The sequence below is a fragment of the Rhea americana genome, unplaced genomic scaffold (assembly GCF_003343005.1).
Source record: "Rhea americana isolate MKP2758 unplaced genomic scaffold, rheAme1 scaffold_24, whole genome shotgun sequence".
Classification (NCBI taxonomy): Eukaryota; Metazoa; Chordata; class Aves; order Rheiformes; family Rheidae; genus Rhea; species Rhea americana.
In genome coordinates, this window is record NW_028186357.1 from 585,944 (window position 1) to 603,098 (window position 17,155).

The following is a 17,155-nucleotide window of genomic DNA, read 5'->3' on the forward strand; positions in this document are numbered from 1 at the left end:
TCCTTTTTTAATCATCTTTAAAAAGATGAATTTTCTGACCCTCTCAATGTTTAAGAGTCTCTTCAGCATCTGCAGTTGATGAGTTACAGGACAGAGTGCAAAGTAGTCACAAAGGGCTGTCAGATCACTATATGCAGGCAGATGAGTACACAAAAGCAGGAAAAGAAACCCCATATATTTTCACTGATTTCTTCCAGTCCTGCTTAGCAAATGGCAATATGCCATTTTAGCAGGTTGAACATGAGGTAAAGAGTTTTTCATCTAGATGTTATCAAGGAATATATCTACTTAAAAGTCACTGCTCTGATTTTATGTTTTAGCTTGCTGTTCTAGCAGCCATCTCTTAGAATATTGAGAAAATGRGAGAATAAATGCTTTTCCCACAATATTTTGTATCTTTGGTAGCCTTCTGTGTACAGTTAGCTTCACAACTTTCCTGATGTAGTCAATCGTTCAGYTACCCTTTTATGCTTCCTTCACACAGCAGCAAGGAAGAAATATTTTCCAATCTCATTCCACATTTCAGAGAAAATTATAAAACAATAGTTGAACACTTGAGTAAGTACATACCAGGAACAAATTTTTAAAATTATTAGGTCTCAGATCAATGACATCCCTTTAAAGGTTCCATCTAAAAATGTATATATCACTCCTACTCCTAGAACAGAAGTTAATGAGCAAACTGGAATTTCAGGTCACTACACTAGTAATGAAATCATAGACAGCTATCCCCCAGGGAACCTGAAAGGAGACTAGAAAATTYGCATCCCCAAAATATGAAAGAACACATTCATGCACACACTGATACTCTCATTAAGCAGAAAAAAAAATCATAGTCAGCTAACAAAAATTTCAGACTAATTAGATTTTCTTAAGCAATTGGAACCGCAGGTTGGCAACCAGTGAAGTTCAGAACAAAAGAGAACCTATCAATAGTAGCACAGTCAAACTGGGGGGGAAAAAAAGGAAAAGAAAAAAGAAAAAAAAATGAGAGGAAAAACACATACACATACTATGCATTCTAAAATTTTCCTTGCCAGACATCTGCCATCTGCCTCAGGTTGGATCTGTTTTCTTGTTTTGTACATATTGTGCGTGGTTTTTTTTTGTTTGTTTGTTTTGTTTTTTTTTTTCCTTAAAACCATCAGCACAGTTAATTTCCTTTGAGTGCCCAATTCAAAGACATTTAGGACAGCATTTTCCAGAGCACCTGACACCAACTAGATGCTCTACAGAAAACTACCGCTGAAAGCAAAGGACAAGTCTTATGTACTCAAAGCCCTCTACCTACTAATGAGATAAACTATAGCACACAGGGATCCACAGCCCAGGAACAAGACTAGACAGCTCTCTCTCTCTTTAGCTGAATGCTTAAACTAATAGGCTATCATCAATGTGAATAAGGAAAAGAGTTATATACTTTGCTCAGAGGACACAAGCTAGCCAGGTAACTGTTGCACAGAACCAGTTTCAATTCCACTTCCAAGATATAGGCATAACACAGGCAATGAGACCCCTGTCTTCCCAGTCTGTCCTTGGCAATAATCTTACCCATATCATTCCCATTAGTTTTTCCTAATGGTCATATACTAAAACCAAACTGTATGTTCCGGCTCTATGCTGCAAGGGCACAGACTGAACAGTATCCACAATTTAAGATGTGGACARTATTCACAGGAATGGGAAAACATAGATTGTCTCAGTAATTTAATCTAGTCCTTGCCTTGGCCTATTTAACAGGTCTATTCATAATYCAAACAAGCTCAATTTTAAAGCCAGGTAGGGATCTCCCCCCTCAATAATCCTACTGCAGAAGGTGCATTCCAAAGCTTTCCTTCTTTTTCTATCCACCAATTTAAGTTTAATAAAGTTTTGCCACTTGCAGGAAAAAAACTAAGATAGATCATTGAAACATCAGGCCTCACACAAAAAAGTGTCATCACTATGGTGCTTTTTGACATTCCATGTGTCGTCTTCAAGGCAATAAAAATCAGGAAAGAATGGGAATGCACCACAAAGTAGCACAGTTCAGAAAAATAAAGATGAATRAAGTTTCCTGAAGAGGAATCAAATAGAGATAGACTTCTCTTGCATATACTAGCTATGATGTTTCCACTCAGTCTTTGGTCATGTCTTCAAAATCTCTTTGGGGATATACGCTCCTTTAGTCTGACAGTCAGGTGATGACTAACAACTCTTTTTACTTTGGGGACTATAACTGCATACTCACACACAGATGGAAATATGCAAGCTCTGCACACTAGTAACYCTTGGAAGAGGACCTTCTCCAAAATGCTTCCACTAAGGAAACACAAATCTCCTGGCTAGCTTCTCTCATGATGCAAAAACTAACTGTAAGGACATCATATATATTTGCATATATACATACAAAGACAGATGCAAGTGTCTGTAAACATCTTGCAAAGCCTTGTGAAGCATCTATAACATATCAGGCTACCAGCACATAACTATAGTTTATATTGTTAAAAAAACATGTTGTAGGTCTTATTAATYCACATTGGCCTCTAAGTTTTTAACAAAATAAAAGGGATTTTTCCTGTTATCTGTTTAGAACACCTACCTCATATTTTCTGTAGTTGACCAGCAAGGCAAGAAGGACAACAGCATCATAGCCATGTTCTCTGCGACTAAGCGGGCTGGACAGAATCTAGAATAAAGAATCACATTGTTCTGTTCAGGCCTGCTTTGGGAAACTGGCAATGGATCTTACACCACACATGGCTGTGAAACATACACATAAGAGAAAATTACGTGCTAAGTGAAAGATGGTATTTAATTTGGGAACATCAGTGCTTCTAAAAAGTTTTCAGTTTCCACAAAACGAAATTTATTTTTATCATAGGGGATGTATAAAGGATTTCTGGGTATAAAGGGCAAATATATTTCTCAACAGCACTGGACAGTATTTCAGTGCACTCAAAATTCTTTGTGCAGTTTGTGTGGGTTTCCCCACACCCAATTCCACTTCTAAAAAGTGTAACTTTATCAGAGAGCAGAAAATAGCTTCAATATATCCAGACTGACTTTAGAAACAAGTTCCTCTGACAAAGAACTCCTCTGTGAAATTAGCCCATGGACCTATTCTGCTTCTATCTGAGCACAAATGTCTCAAGCAAAAATAGTTTCAAGACTCAATGACTGAAAACAGCAGATGAGAGAAGCCAAGAGAAGCCCACAACCCTGTGAGTGAGCTGTGGCGGTGGATGGAAATGACACGCAGCACCAGCTAGCTATGTTGCTTTGAAAGTTAAAAGCAAACCTATGACTGAAAGCTAACACTATGGAGAAAGACCTCCCTCTACCAGAGGAAAAACTCTTACCTGTAAAATAGCTTCAAAGATACTGTTAATCATCACATACTCCAGGATGGTGTTCTGGCTGATGTTATCTGTCACCTGAGTGCAAACACAAGTTTCAAAGTCTGATCTGAAATCCCTCAATGTGCTGTACCTACCTCTGGCACACACCAGAAACCAAAGAGTTATACTACCAGATGGACACATTTGTCTAGAATCTCACACTTAGCAAGTCAAGTGTGTGAACAGCACTAGAGCTAGACATGAAGTAAAAGAAATCTGTCCTGACTCCTACATCTCTCTCTGGCAAAAAGCATGACCCACATACAAAGAGCTTCCCACTTCTTTTGCAGATTCATATTCCACACAGTCTTGTGACAATACTATCAGTCACTGAAGCAGACTGCTATACTACAGGCAGAGAAGGAAAAAGCAGGACCCAGATGCTCCAAGAGCATCTTATTCCAAGAGATGCTGAGTGGCCATTTGCTCCAACTTCTTCAGTCTTCGTATTCTTGCCACTCCCATCTACTCCACACTTCTTTTTCTTTCTTCCGCCCATTCTTCTTTACTCCCTTCTTTCCATTTATTTGAGATTTCTCAAGTATCTATCTCTTTCCCTAAAAAAAGATGTGACTATAACTGATGCTTCCTCCTTTGTCTCTTGCCCCTGCTGGCACCTATCTAATAATAAAGTCTTTATAGCAGAAAGTCTGCCAGTCTGTGTCAGTACCACGGTTAGTGCAATGAGGCCATATTCTGGGCTGATCCTTATTCTCTTTAATAGTTTCTTCCTCTTAAGCGTCACACTACAGCATTCTGCTTAAATTTGGAAATAGTTCCATCCCTCAAGATGTGGCTCCATTTAAACATTTAAGTTATTATACGGCTAATGCTTATTTACCGTTACCAAGCAGAGAAGTAGCTTCAGACACAAACTTTTGAGGCTTTCAGAACCTTCCGCACAGAGAAGCGAGTCCAAGCTCTCCATCAGATTCTACAGAAAAACAATTATATCATTTAAGGTTATACTGATATTCCTGTACTTGAACCTTCAAAAAAAGACTTCTTATATCAAATGTYTCCAAAAAAAAGTCACATTGTTCCAGAATCAGTAATTAAACCATTACAACTGCTATATACCACAGGCTATGTTCACATCATTGGTTCTCAATGCTGTGTTTTGTTAATTACATTTTAATGACTATACACAGACCATCACAATCATTTTCAAAGAGTTTTCCCCAAAAACAAAAGGATTTTTTATACATATAACAATATATTTTATTCACGTAGTACTTTTGAGCTCTGCRACTAGGATCTTTCTGTTTGCAAGTCAGTATTATCTGTGCTTTCTTTTTTCAACATTTCCCCATTTTTCTTTTATACATCAAGACATTTTTGTCTCGAGCAGCATGCCTCCAATTTAACAGTGCATATATTTGTTATTATKCAGAATAAATACTGTATAGCTATTTGATAAATATTCATAAATAATTGTTTTCCAAATTACTAACTAAATGACAGATAACATTTATTCTTAAGGGAAAAGCATAATTCTAACAGCTAAGTAAATGCTTAGAATTTTTTCCAAAATATAYTTCTTCTCTTTGGAGGAAGATGAAAGATTAAACAGGAATTCAGCTTTATCCCCATTTCCTTTTCCCAAAGCTCAGCACCTGATGAGCACCAAATAAATTTACAGCAGTATATGTGCTGATGGGAATCATAGCACAAAGGCTATGACTATCAGCTAAAAATCAAAAGGTAAGCTATAASGCTCAAGGATAGGGACTAAATGGCCTGTGACAGTCTTTCCTTGCCTTAAGATTTCTTAACCATAATGTATTTACACCACAAAAGGAAAGGAAAGGAAAAGAAAGCACTCTGTTGTTACAACAAACATGGGGATCCAAATTATCCTTCTTTGTGCCTCCTGCAGGTAACAACTTTGAGAGAGCTGCATGTAACAACTGGTAAAAGTACTTCCCTAAATAGGCACATATCAGTGGACACAGCTGCCTACAAACTGCCCCTGCAATATGGCTGGGGTGCAGCAGAGTATTTCTTTACATTTCCAAGGTCTCACCTTCATACATAGCTCTGCCTTATCAAAACCCACAAGCATGTTGATTATGTCAAACCCAGAGGTGGATTTGTTCTTTTGATGAACGCCCCGAATCAATGCACACAAAGTCTGCAAAGGGGAGGAAAAAAAAAAAGAAGAGAGAGAGAAAGAGATCAGTGTAAGATGTAAGGCCACAACCTAGAAATCAACTGCAAAACYTGCCCTACAATATCCTCAGAGGACTAGCAAAATGCAGATATTTGAATGAATACTACCAGCCTGGAAATCATATGTTTGTCTCAATTCTTACACCTCTACTGTTTCTAAGGAATATTTTGGATGCTGAGGACTCAAAGATTAGAGATAAATACATTTATCCATATTCTTCCTGTTTATTCACCCCTTCATTTCACAGCACTTTGAAGAAAGGCAATCTCGTGGCTTCTTCTGTACAGACCTAATTTGTACTATTCTCTTCAGACATCATTAGGCAGGAACACAACTCTGGAAAATATCTAATTGCGGCTTTAAGGCCAAAAAATATTGATCAGGAAACTGCAAGGCAGAAGCAGTATCCTATGTTAACCATATCCATGAGGATAGATATACATTAGAGCTTTCCAGATTAACTCCTAAACATGCCAAAGACATCCATATAACTTAACTGCTCACACTATGCCTGTCCACACAGCAGATGCTTTTCCTAGATTACAGGGTTAGGTTTAGCTCAGTTGGTTAGAGCATGGTGCTAATAATGTCAAGGTCATAGGTTTGATCCCCATATGGGCCACTCGTTTAGGGTTGGACTAGATGATCTCCAGAGGTCCCTTCCAACCTTACCAATTCTATGATTCTATGATATAGCACGCATTCTTTGCCTGGTCACCATCATGCTGTACTAAGTCTGACCAATGATCTGCATCTCTGCCAAGAAACAAGAAAAATTACTTCAAGGCTATTAAGCAGCTAAGTTTTCTAACCACTTCAGTGATTTTGAGGACCTTTATTGGTCTTCAAATTTAGGTCCTTCAAACTAAGGACCTAAACCTAACCTCCTCTGTATTTCTTGCTGCAGCACTGAATTCCTGGTCACACTGAATTCTTGGAGATCATTGGCAACATATAGGTATCAGACCACACAATGCTTCCAGCAGATATTATGAAAAATTTATAGAGAGCAGATGTCCCATCTGCCCCAACAGAAGAAATGGYTGTGGTGACTTTTGTCATCAGGCACCTTGCAGGTCTATGAAGAGGGGAATGGGGAGGAATATAACCTTTGCAGTTTAAGATTCTAGCTTGAACTTATCTATGAGGAAAAAAAAAAGTTTCAGAAGATGCAAAGCCAGAGACTGGCAGACAACAAAGAACAAGCAGACCTCTAGAATGGTAACAGAAGCAAAAGGGCAAGGTAGGCATCCTTCTTTGGGTTATTGTCAGATACAGGATAAGGGACTACAGAAACATTCAACCAGTATGGTCTTTCTCAAGAGGAAAAAAAGTGTTTATGTATATTTTGGCTTCAGAATCACCTTTCACAATAAACACAGTGTGATTAAGAGAACCCCTTCCCAACCCACGTTCAGGACATGATCTGGTTTCTCTTTACATTCACATAGCAAGATTCTGGACTGAAACCCTGACCCAATTTTTGCAGGGCACCTGAATTCAAGCCTGGGAATTCACAGCTGGGCTGGACTGTCTATGTAGCTGTAACTACAATGTTTAATATTAATAGCATCCTTTAAAAATAATTCAAGAAAAAAAAAGCGAGCAAGATCGCATGTCATCACAGGTGTAAATATTCCATTTCACAACAGCTTGTTGCTGCTTGCTACTCTAATGCCTCCTACAGATGACTTCTAAATCTGAAACCCATATGCTGTATTCTTACAGCTGACAGAAGCTGTGACATATGCATTTGCCAAACTGCAAGAATCAGCTTGAGAACTGGTAACATCAAGCATCAAGATTAAAGAGGATAGTCTCCTGTGCAAGACACAGGACTGCACACCTTTGATAAGGGCAACCTGCAGGAAAAAGGCTTTTAKTTCTGGATGACAATTCTTCACAGCTTCCAATTAGGATGCTACCCAAAGACAGTCTCCTGTATAAATACTAAATTCTCCAGAATTTTATTTAATTTTTGAACAACATTGCAATTCAAAAATAGGCTAAAAGGAGGAAAACAAGTGAAAGCAGAAGGTAGACAAAGGTATACAGASTAATACTGAGCCATAAAACCAATAGCTTGTGATATGAACAAGCCCATCTTGTCCTTCCATTCCCATCCACTTCATCCTGCAATAGCAGGTCCTCTTAAAGTTTTGAAACAAGCTACCGTTTCTCAAAGACTGAAGCAACCGTAATTGTAACCTCCACACCAAATGACTAGCAACTACTCAGCAGATACCACTTCTCTTCACAACTAAAGAAATAAGCACAAGATGCTTGATACCATCAGCAAACATATTGGCTCATCAGAAGCAGAAGAGTATTCCCTGTATCTCAAGTCTGGTACCTGTAGTGAATTGACCACTCTGATTGGGTGTTCCTCACTCAGTGCCTGGATGCAGTGCTGGAACAAGCAGTTGATGTTATCTTTTATCTTCATTAACTCTTCCCCATCCAGGGCCTCCAGCTTGCCTTCTAGATATTCCAAGTTGACCTGTCAGGTTAAGAAGCAGTTCATGCACATTACACAACTGCTGACAGCTTAGAAAAGCAAGTCCTTGCACTGACAGTCAAAACAGCAGCAGCAAATCAGAGGATATTCATTTTTTTGTTACCTTCATGAGGAACAGCTCTTCCCAAAACCTGGGGTTGCATTTACTGGGGTCTTCGGTCTAAAAGAGAAAGGAATGGTCATGAGAGAGAAACAGAAGAAACCAAAACCAAAAAGTTAAACAAAAATTATCACAAGTAGCTCAGAATCCGAAYCATTTCTCCAGATAACACAAGTGATCTTACAGTACAGAATATTATCTGCACAGATTCCTAGAAGTGGAATAACAAATAGAAGCAGCTCTCAACTGGGACACCTCTCTATTTTTGTTTTTCAATAAGCAGTTTTTCCCCCTAAATTAAACAATGTCAAAATAGCTCTTGTAACACTCCAGGACCCTTTTATCTATCCTCTTACTGCATACGTCTTCTGTCTCCCAACTCATTAAACTTCAAAGTCATGACTTCCTTTAGATCAGAAACAGTCCTGGTGGACAACAGGACACAGTGAAAATAAGAAAGAGAAGTAGAGTGCTCAGCATGATAGCAGGAGAGCCTGAAGTAGATACTTACACTGTATGATACCTACCTTGCAAGAAGAATCTACCACGCAGAGCCTTCAGCATAAATTAAAACAGGAAAATTTAACACAGCACTTGCAAAACAAGAGGTGCTTGAGTCCTTACCATGAAAATCTCATCATACATTAACACAACTTTCTCTTTCAATGGCTTCCTGGAGGCTGAAGATTTCCGGAGCAGCCCACCTTTCTTCTCTGTTTGGGCCATGCTGTATAGCCTAAAGATAAGAAAAAAAACAAACAAAAACCCCTGAGAAAACTTAAACTTTTCTTCAAGGCATATCTGGCATGTCAMAACCATGAGATTTCTTTATTACACTAAAACACTAATAAGTCTCTCAAAAGTTGGAAGCARCAGCTTTAGTAAGTGTACCAGATAAGAAATCAAACCATAGGTCCTGTCTGGTCCTATATCCGATTTCAAAGAAAGATGCAAAAGTCGAACCACAGGCAGATATGGAATAAGCTGCTCACAGATAAAATTTCTTCTTAATCCTACTCTGCTAGAAGTCAAATCATAACTCAGAGCAAGACATATATATATATATATATATATATATATATACATACACGTGTGTGTGTGTGTGTGTGTGTGTGTGTACACATATAAAATCCCACTGTATGAACTGTGATGCTTGTTATCAAATGGATACCCAGTCCTTTCTGATGCTGATCAAGTCTCAGGAATATCTTGTGACAAAGAGCTCTTGAAACTGTTTGAAAAAAGTCTGTTTCATTTGCTGCCTACCAACACACTTCAAATTCTGCCTTTGCACTCCGAGGCTATGTCCAACAGCAGGAAGCATTTGGCTGCAAAACCTCCCTAAAGCACTCCAGCCACTCTTGCTCATCCCTACTTCTCTACCTTGACACTCCTCAGTTGTGCCAGGTGCTCTACAAATCAAGCCAGAGAAGTGCCCCAGCTTCAAAAACATCATGTTTGGTTTAGGTTAGGARGAGGGTGGAAGAACACAGAGAAAACAGTGTGCAGGAATGTTTTTAATCAGATCAGTTCCCTAGTCCATTTCACAGAAAAGGAAATTTTCTAAAAACAGGGTTGACTAAAGTTAAGTAATTGGTGCCTCACACTCACTGCTTATCCATTAAAAAAAAAATCTAAGAAGTATTGTTACTATAAAATGAGATGTTAATTAAACAAAAAGCAACAGTCATAGCTTTAGTCCTGAACACTCCTACARTCAAGTCATTGTAGGGCTGAGAGAATGCATCACTTTCAACATACTCTCAATCCAGTGCTGCAACGTACATCACCAGTCTGATCTTGTAAATATGAATTTATCTCCAATCACAATTCTCTGGCAAGCACCACAGCTTTAGCAGGACTCTCACCTGCTCTATCACTGCAGCAGCGTCATAGCTACCCAGCCAGAAGGGAATGTCATCCCCTCTTATATCCCTGGACCAGGCTTGTATCCCTGAGCACTCAGCCTTTCTCCCAGAACTCTAAGGTAATTACATACATGGCAGCAGCATATCTCAGGCAGAGGTCTGACTTAAGTCACGCTCCAGAAAAACAAGGGCAGACACACAGGGCTGCTACACTCAGCCATGCTAAATTATGCATAGAGAGGTAAGGACACTGCACTCTGCCTCTAAGACCCCAGAGCTTTCAGAGTTGGCAGCCATGGAGACAGCTTTGGATTTAGCCTTCATTGCAGACTGCCTGAACCTCTTCCACAATCACAGCACATGCAGATCCAGCTTTCCCTCCAAGAGCAGGTTCCAGTGACTAGTGAATGCCAGTGCCACACCTCCCCCATATTTCTTCCATTGCGGACAGATTTTGATCACCTTCAGACTACAACTGTGCATCCAACTAGGATACCCAGGCCCCCAGAATCTGCCACATGTTATTCAAACACCCATCAGTTGAGCCATAAATCTCAATTTCAAATGGCTTTGGGGCTGGAGAATTGGTGCTGCTGCAAAAGGCTCTACCCTACTGTGAAGGGCAAGAGCAGTCTGGATGGGAAGGCAAAGGGTGGGATAGAGAGCAGCAGATCTCACACTTGAAAGTCGGCATTTATAAGAAGGGGAGGAGGTGTCCTCTCTTCCAGCCAGGAAGGGAGGATGCACAGCTGGGTGGTAAAGGGTTGTTTTGTGTCTGCAAGGGTGGAAATGGAAACAGTCCCAAGAAACTCCATCAGAAGCAAGCTTAGGAACTACTGCACTGTAACCTTATATGATAAGGAAAGTATTTCTGTAGTCTGCTAGGTCTGTATTTCCAGTTAAAAAGAAGAAAAGGTTTCAGTCTAACATAGAGAATACATTATTCAATCATCTTGATAGCTTCCCTTTTACAGACTTTAAGTTATTTTTAAACTGTCATGGGAAATAAGACATTAATTGGAAATAGAGAGAAATCTATTAAAAATCAAATCAAGAACAACGTCACTTTTAGCCTAGCAAGATAAATTTTGCCCAAAATTGTACAAAATCATCTTGCAACTAGAATTGTAAGTTTCTGGGCAGCCCCCAGCCCCAGCATACACACACATCCATCAGTGTGCTTCTAATTGGATTACTGCTAATGAATCCCAATGTCAGAACTAATGAACTAACTAGCAGGGCTTCTAGGTCAGTGTTCTCGTATCAAGTTTGTGTATGTACAGGAAAAGATCGATACACTCTGCCTACACCCTAAATTTCAGAGATATGACAACATGTTTGAATATTTTTCCTACACTTATAGAAAGACAGAAAAAGTCTAAATCCCACAAGAAATAAACACTTGATGTTGAGCAAGCATCAGAGGGACTACAAGATCATGTGAAAATTCTCATCTCTGTCAAACTGGGAATTGGATTCAGGTTCTCTCAGCCTGAGCTGCACAAAGTATGTACAAAGACGACTGCTAGAGGCAACGATTAAATAATGCTCTTGTTTATAATTTGCTATTCTACAAATAAGCATATAGAGGAACAAGAGGAGAAAAGTAAAAGTCTCCTTTCATACCAATGCTTTATTAGGCTGTGCTGATTTCATGACCTGTGATGATCAGGCCTGTACAAATGGCTTTTTTCTTTTCACTTTATGCAATTACATTGCCCAGATGTCATGAAGATAGAAGCAGAAAACCGCATTTTGCTGAGAGACCTCTTAGTCTGTTGCAGAAAACACGAGTTAAATGCACAAAATATTTATAGAAGTTATAGAAACATCAYGTCATGAGGCCTTTATGACATTTTATGAAAGCAATGAGACTGACTATTGTTAACAATTATCCTTTAAATGCATCACAGTTAAAAAGTTTCAGTACATTTTCCACATTTCAGGTTCAAATGGATAATTTATTCTATCAATAGGTCAGCTCCATTAACACATGCTGCTAAATGAATCCTGCCATAGCCAATGCATAGGAACACTGTCCCTCAGGGACAAGAGAAGARTATGCATGTGAATTTTTAGAACAGTAAGTACTTTGCTGTGCTGCAGAAGGTCCACAATGCTTCATCTGGGACTAAAAGAAACCTAGACAGAGCTCAGCTCTTGGCACCTCAAAGGCATGAAGACAAAAGCCATGGCAGACAGGAGTTCAGGCAAAACTCTTGCCTTATCTGTCATCAATCCCAGAATCAGCTGATCCAGTCAGAAGCAAAGGAATGAGCATATCAAACGATCCACTCCCTTCCATTTCATTYCAAAAGTCACAGCAGAGATTCAAACCAAACATGTGACATTCAGATGAACACATCGCTATTGACTTCTGGTTATAATATCCACAGAAACAACAAAAGAGACATTTTGAAACTGAGGTTTACTCACACACTTAAAACACATTCAAAACTGTGGTTTGTCTACACTGTCACTCAGCTCCCTTAAAGACTTACCATTGTGTAGGTCTCCTTATGATGGTGAGAGTATTATTGTAAAGAACACTAACATTAATGCATATCTAACCTACAGCAACACGAGGATTCAAAATCTTATATTCCTCTATTTCTTGCAGGTATGCAGCTTGTCAAATTTAGCACTAGTTTTAGCTTTTTTCCAGGCTAACAAATCTGAATGCTTTCAAGTTTGCAGATGTATACACACAACCTCTATATACAGCAAAACATACATACATTTTATATATATATATATATATATATATATATATATATATATATATATATACACACACACACACACACACACACACACACTTTTTTCAGAATGGACTCCTCAAACTATACTGCTACACTGCTTGGCTAATTAAAGAGAAAAGAAATAGATGGAATAAAATAGTATTTCCATATATTTACTTGGCAAACTATTTATTCTATATCTGAAAAAGGTAGTGCAAATTATGTGATACACATTAATCTGCCAATGCCATTAAACAAGTCCTGGACCTCAGTCAATGATAAAGACTCCGAGTAGGAACAGAGATACTAGTGCTCTTAGAATCCAGTCTCTCTTCACTCACCATTGCTGATGAGACTGGACTTACTTGTTTAAACAATTTCAAGGCTAGTAAATACTTCCCAGCCACCAACTGCAGGTACCCAGTGTCCTAGCGTGAAGACACTTTGCCTTTCAAGTTACTTTGCAATTTTCCAGAAACAAGTCTCACATCTGCCGTTTTCCTGAAGATGTCTCTCTGCCATCACCATCCCTTCTCCACCCTTCAGTTACATTTGTTCCTTTGAAGATCTGGTCTGTACAACATGGAAACTCAGCTGTTATGATGTTACYACAGAGATGTTTATTTGCCAACAGCTGCATCACATAAACTCTCTATCCAAATGGAGTCAAATAGGCCTTGACACTACCCAGACTAATGGAAAACACTTAATTTTTAGGACTGACATTTGACTAACAGTAAGCTGGCAAAGGGGCTGAAAAACATTTTCCCCCTCAACAGGAGGAGGTAGAAGGGACTTTCTTCCCGAGTCACAAGACAAAGGTTACAAAAGAAAAGCTAGTGAAGAAAGATTAAAACCTTTGAACAGAAAAGGACTGAGCAAGCACAAGCTTGTAGTCAGAAAGTCTGGTTCAGCTACAGAGTACAAGCTAAGCTGAGAGATTCAGCGCTGAGAGAATTTTATCACAGGTTGCAGCAGAATAATCCTGGACTCCTCTGCAGACTTTCAAAGAGAAGAAAAAGGACAGGACTGCTGTTTTGGCAGCAGCAATCATTTACGACAGCTTTAGAAATTCAAGCTACAACCTGAAGGACATTTCTACTAAGAAGACTTTACCTTTAAGTTTAAAGGAAAGTTGTTCATAATTTATCTAAATCGTGAGAGAGGAGAACAAACCTCTGCTTAAAGTTAACCTATGGCTTCTAAAGTGTTCATTCTAAACCATAATCCAAGTAGTCACACATCTCTTAAATCCTAGGAAAAACTTGCACTTAATCTATGTGGTGAATCTGCAGAGTCAATACCAGGTCCACGCAGTTAAATCAGCTTCCAGCACTCATCTACCACAGTAAGTGATGAACAAACTGCATCCTGCACATGARTTTAGGAATCTCAACGCATGGACGGTGCCTTGATCCAGTCCAAGCTCCAGTGTTAAAACCTCCTGTTAGGTGGTAATGATCACCTAACAGCAACCTACCAGAACAGCAGTGAAGACAGAGGAGAGCAAAGAGCTAAATTTTGTCAAGGCTTTAGATAACATCATGACCAAGTTCCTACTCTTACATTCCTGCTACAAGACCTCTTGCAGCTTATGATCTGCCAAATCTTACCTTCCTGAACCCTCAGCTCCTCCTGTTGACAACAGCACTTTTAAACACAGTTCCTTGCACTTGTACAGCAAGGCCACCTTGCTCTCATCTAACATATCATTCACATATTTTATTTCATCACTAACTCCGCTACTCACACACATTACATCCAACCTGTGCACAACATCAAGATTATAATAAGCCCTGATCTAATCAGACATGTAGCAGTTGAAACACAGTTACGCTACTTTTAGATTTCGTTCATTCTTTACAACCTTATTTGTCTACTGTCCATTGGACTTAAAACTGCTCAGACTGCATCTTCCCACGCAACTGTAAGGTGCATAGCCTACCAGAAAGGGGAATGCTTAACAGCAAGAACATGCAAGCCTTATGCCAACCTAGCAAAAGTTCCAAGTGCCTTTATGAAATATAAAACAAGAAATTAATTCAGAGGATGTGTTTATGACAAACTCATGCATCCTACTTCTTTCTCCACAGTATCAAGTAATATCTCTAGCATAGTCTCAGTACATTTATTTTTACCAGCAAGTCCTCCCGTCCTGCRCAGAGCAGTAGAAGTATATGTGCTTATACCTCATACAATCTAGTTACACCAACATAGACCTATTTTCTCTCTTTGAAAAACAGGAAGAGAAGCTTCCTAGCACAGATACAGCAACAAACTGTTTCCTACTACACCTGCTGTTGCAATGATATAAAAGAAAAACATGCATTTTCAACACTTCACCCTAACTGTCTTTCATTTCTATCAGGCCAGTTAAAATAGCACTCAGTCCATCAACTTCACAMCATCAACTACTTAAGCTTCTTCCTGTCAAGTCCCTCTAGACATCACAAGCTTCCTCCCTTATCTGTTCAGATCATTTTTCCAGCTATTTTTTCATTTCATCACACCTCCTTTTTGCATCCCTGGCTACACTGCTCAGCTCTCACATCAGAAAGTCTCTTTGGATTTTCACTTTTCAAGCTCTCCAAAACCCAATCCACCTAATTCACCATGAAATACTCCACACCTAAGTGCTTATGCCACTCAAATCTTTTCAGATGCCTTCCTTCTGAAGGAAAGTATTCTCCCTGTAACCCTCCTCTCCTTTTCCCAGAGCTTCAGCTGGCTGTGTTCCAGTGGTCCAAGGTCTAGGCTAGATACAGCACAGCTGTGTGACCTTGGCTCCAACTTCCAAGGAAACTGCTAAGTTCTAAAAAAATTCTGCACAGTAGAGTCTCGCAAAATTAGAAAGGTAAAACTGCAGAAAGGAAAGGGTTTTTTGAGACATGGATCATCAGTAGTTCAGGTATTCAAAGGGGGGAACACATGGAAAGGTATAAAATCCTGAAGGAAAAAAAACAGGGACTCAGAAGACAGCAACTCAGCAACACARAGCCATTCCAGGAAGCAGCAGAGTTTGACCCTTCCACTCCTGAAGGATGCCTGTATGGCTATCCGATAGCTCATGCTTAGCCTAGTAGCTTGCTAAATCCTCATTGTATCTTTTGGGTGTACAACTTAAAAATATGAAACAGTTATTGACTAGYATATATCATGCCTGCAAAGTCTCTTTGCACAGAGAAGAAGATGTCTAAAGTGGCACAGAGAGCAAGTTATATTGTAGTTACTGGAAAGCCAACCTGCTATCCTTTTTGCTCCTGTAATCCCACTTAAAATTCTTTTTTGTTATACTTCCTACAAGAGGTGAAACAGCTGATGCACTGTAACCACTGCATACCATAGTGATCTGAATTATCCTACTGCTTTTTGTATTCCACACAACTCTAAAGTCCCTGGGCAAGAGAAAACTTTCTTACAGTAACACAGTCAACAGGGTTTTGAYTGAGACTGAGTTATATAGCAAACTGCTTCTGCCTTTACCATTATAAGCATAATAATCTGGTGTTACTGTTTACTGCCCTGTTTTGMCTATACAACTGTTTGAAAGGCCATGATGTGAGCTAGGTAACAATGATCAGCAATAGTAATAATAAAAAAACTCCCATTAATTTTCTATAAAGAGTTATGTTTAACTTAAACCATTTCAGCAACCAGTTACCAGCATTGCCCAATAACAGCTGTATCAGCAAAACCAAATAGTTAAGCAACTGCAGTCTGCTGGAACCCGTATCAACTGAACTACTCCCAAAGGCACTCACGGAATATAGCCAGGCAGCAATAATACATTATTCATCRCAGCAGCGCAGTAAGCAGTCACAGACAGGCCTGAAAACTCCTCAGGCAGCTCACTACTGCAGAACTACCACTGCACGAGGCAAGTTTCCAGGAACCAGCAAGGCCGCGCTCAGGAAGGCRAACGGAGCCCCCGGCACAGCACGCTCCGCCAGAGACGCGGGCCCACGGAAGAGGCTATAGCGAGCAAGGGCTGCCCCCATACCAGGGGCGCCCGGAAAGGATGCCCCGCACCCGGGGCTGCTGTCACCCAGCTCTGCGTGCCCGGGAGGGCTCCTCACAGCGGGCACGGCCCCCCGCGCTGCAGCGGGGCAGCGCCGGCAGCCGGAGCCGCCCGCCCCGGGGCAGGGCTGCGGCAGCTCCCGCGCGGCCGTTACAGGCGGCCGTTACAGCCGTTAAGGAGGGGCCGCCGGGGGCGTGGCCTGCCCCAACGCGCCGGGGGAGGGGGGGGGGCGCGACCCTCCCTCTCCCTGCCGCCGCGCGCTGCCCTAGCACTCACCTGCGGGCGAGCCGCTCCCCCTCGCAGCGCGCAGGCGCTGCGCCTGCGCCGCGAGCCCGGCGCCGCCGCGCGGTCCTAGCG

At 40.4% G+C, this 17,155-nt stretch overlaps 1 protein-coding gene across 2 annotated transcripts in view; it reads right to left on the bottom strand.

Annotated features, from left to right (window-relative positions):
- The window catches only part of ARMH3 (armadillo like helical domain containing 3), a 133,802-nt gene extending 116,685 nt beyond the window's left edge, over nucleotides 1-17,117 (bottom strand). The window contains exons 1-8 of one of the 2 annotated variants that reach the window (XM_085306399.1): nucleotides 17,075-17,117; nucleotides 8,796-8,907; nucleotides 8,175-8,231; nucleotides 7,907-8,053; nucleotides 5,407-5,514; nucleotides 4,222-4,314; nucleotides 3,342-3,416; nucleotides 2,582-2,668 (exon numbers count right to left, since the gene is read on the bottom strand). In XM_085306399.1, the coding sequence (XP_085162525.1) occupies nucleotides 2,582-2,668; nucleotides 3,342-3,416; nucleotides 4,222-4,314; nucleotides 5,407-5,514; nucleotides 7,907-8,053; nucleotides 8,175-8,231; nucleotides 8,796-8,897 (669 nt within the window). In that variant the 5' untranslated portion in view covers nucleotides 8,898-8,907; nucleotides 17,075-17,117. Of the gene's footprint in view, nucleotides 1-2,581; nucleotides 2,669-3,341; nucleotides 3,417-4,221; nucleotides 4,315-5,406; nucleotides 5,515-7,906; nucleotides 8,054-8,174; nucleotides 8,232-8,795; nucleotides 8,908-16,541; nucleotides 16,861-17,074 lie in introns of those variants that run through there. The other variant, XM_085306398.1, reaches the window with a different exon arrangement.
- Nucleotides 17,118-17,155: the final 38 nt, after the last annotated feature.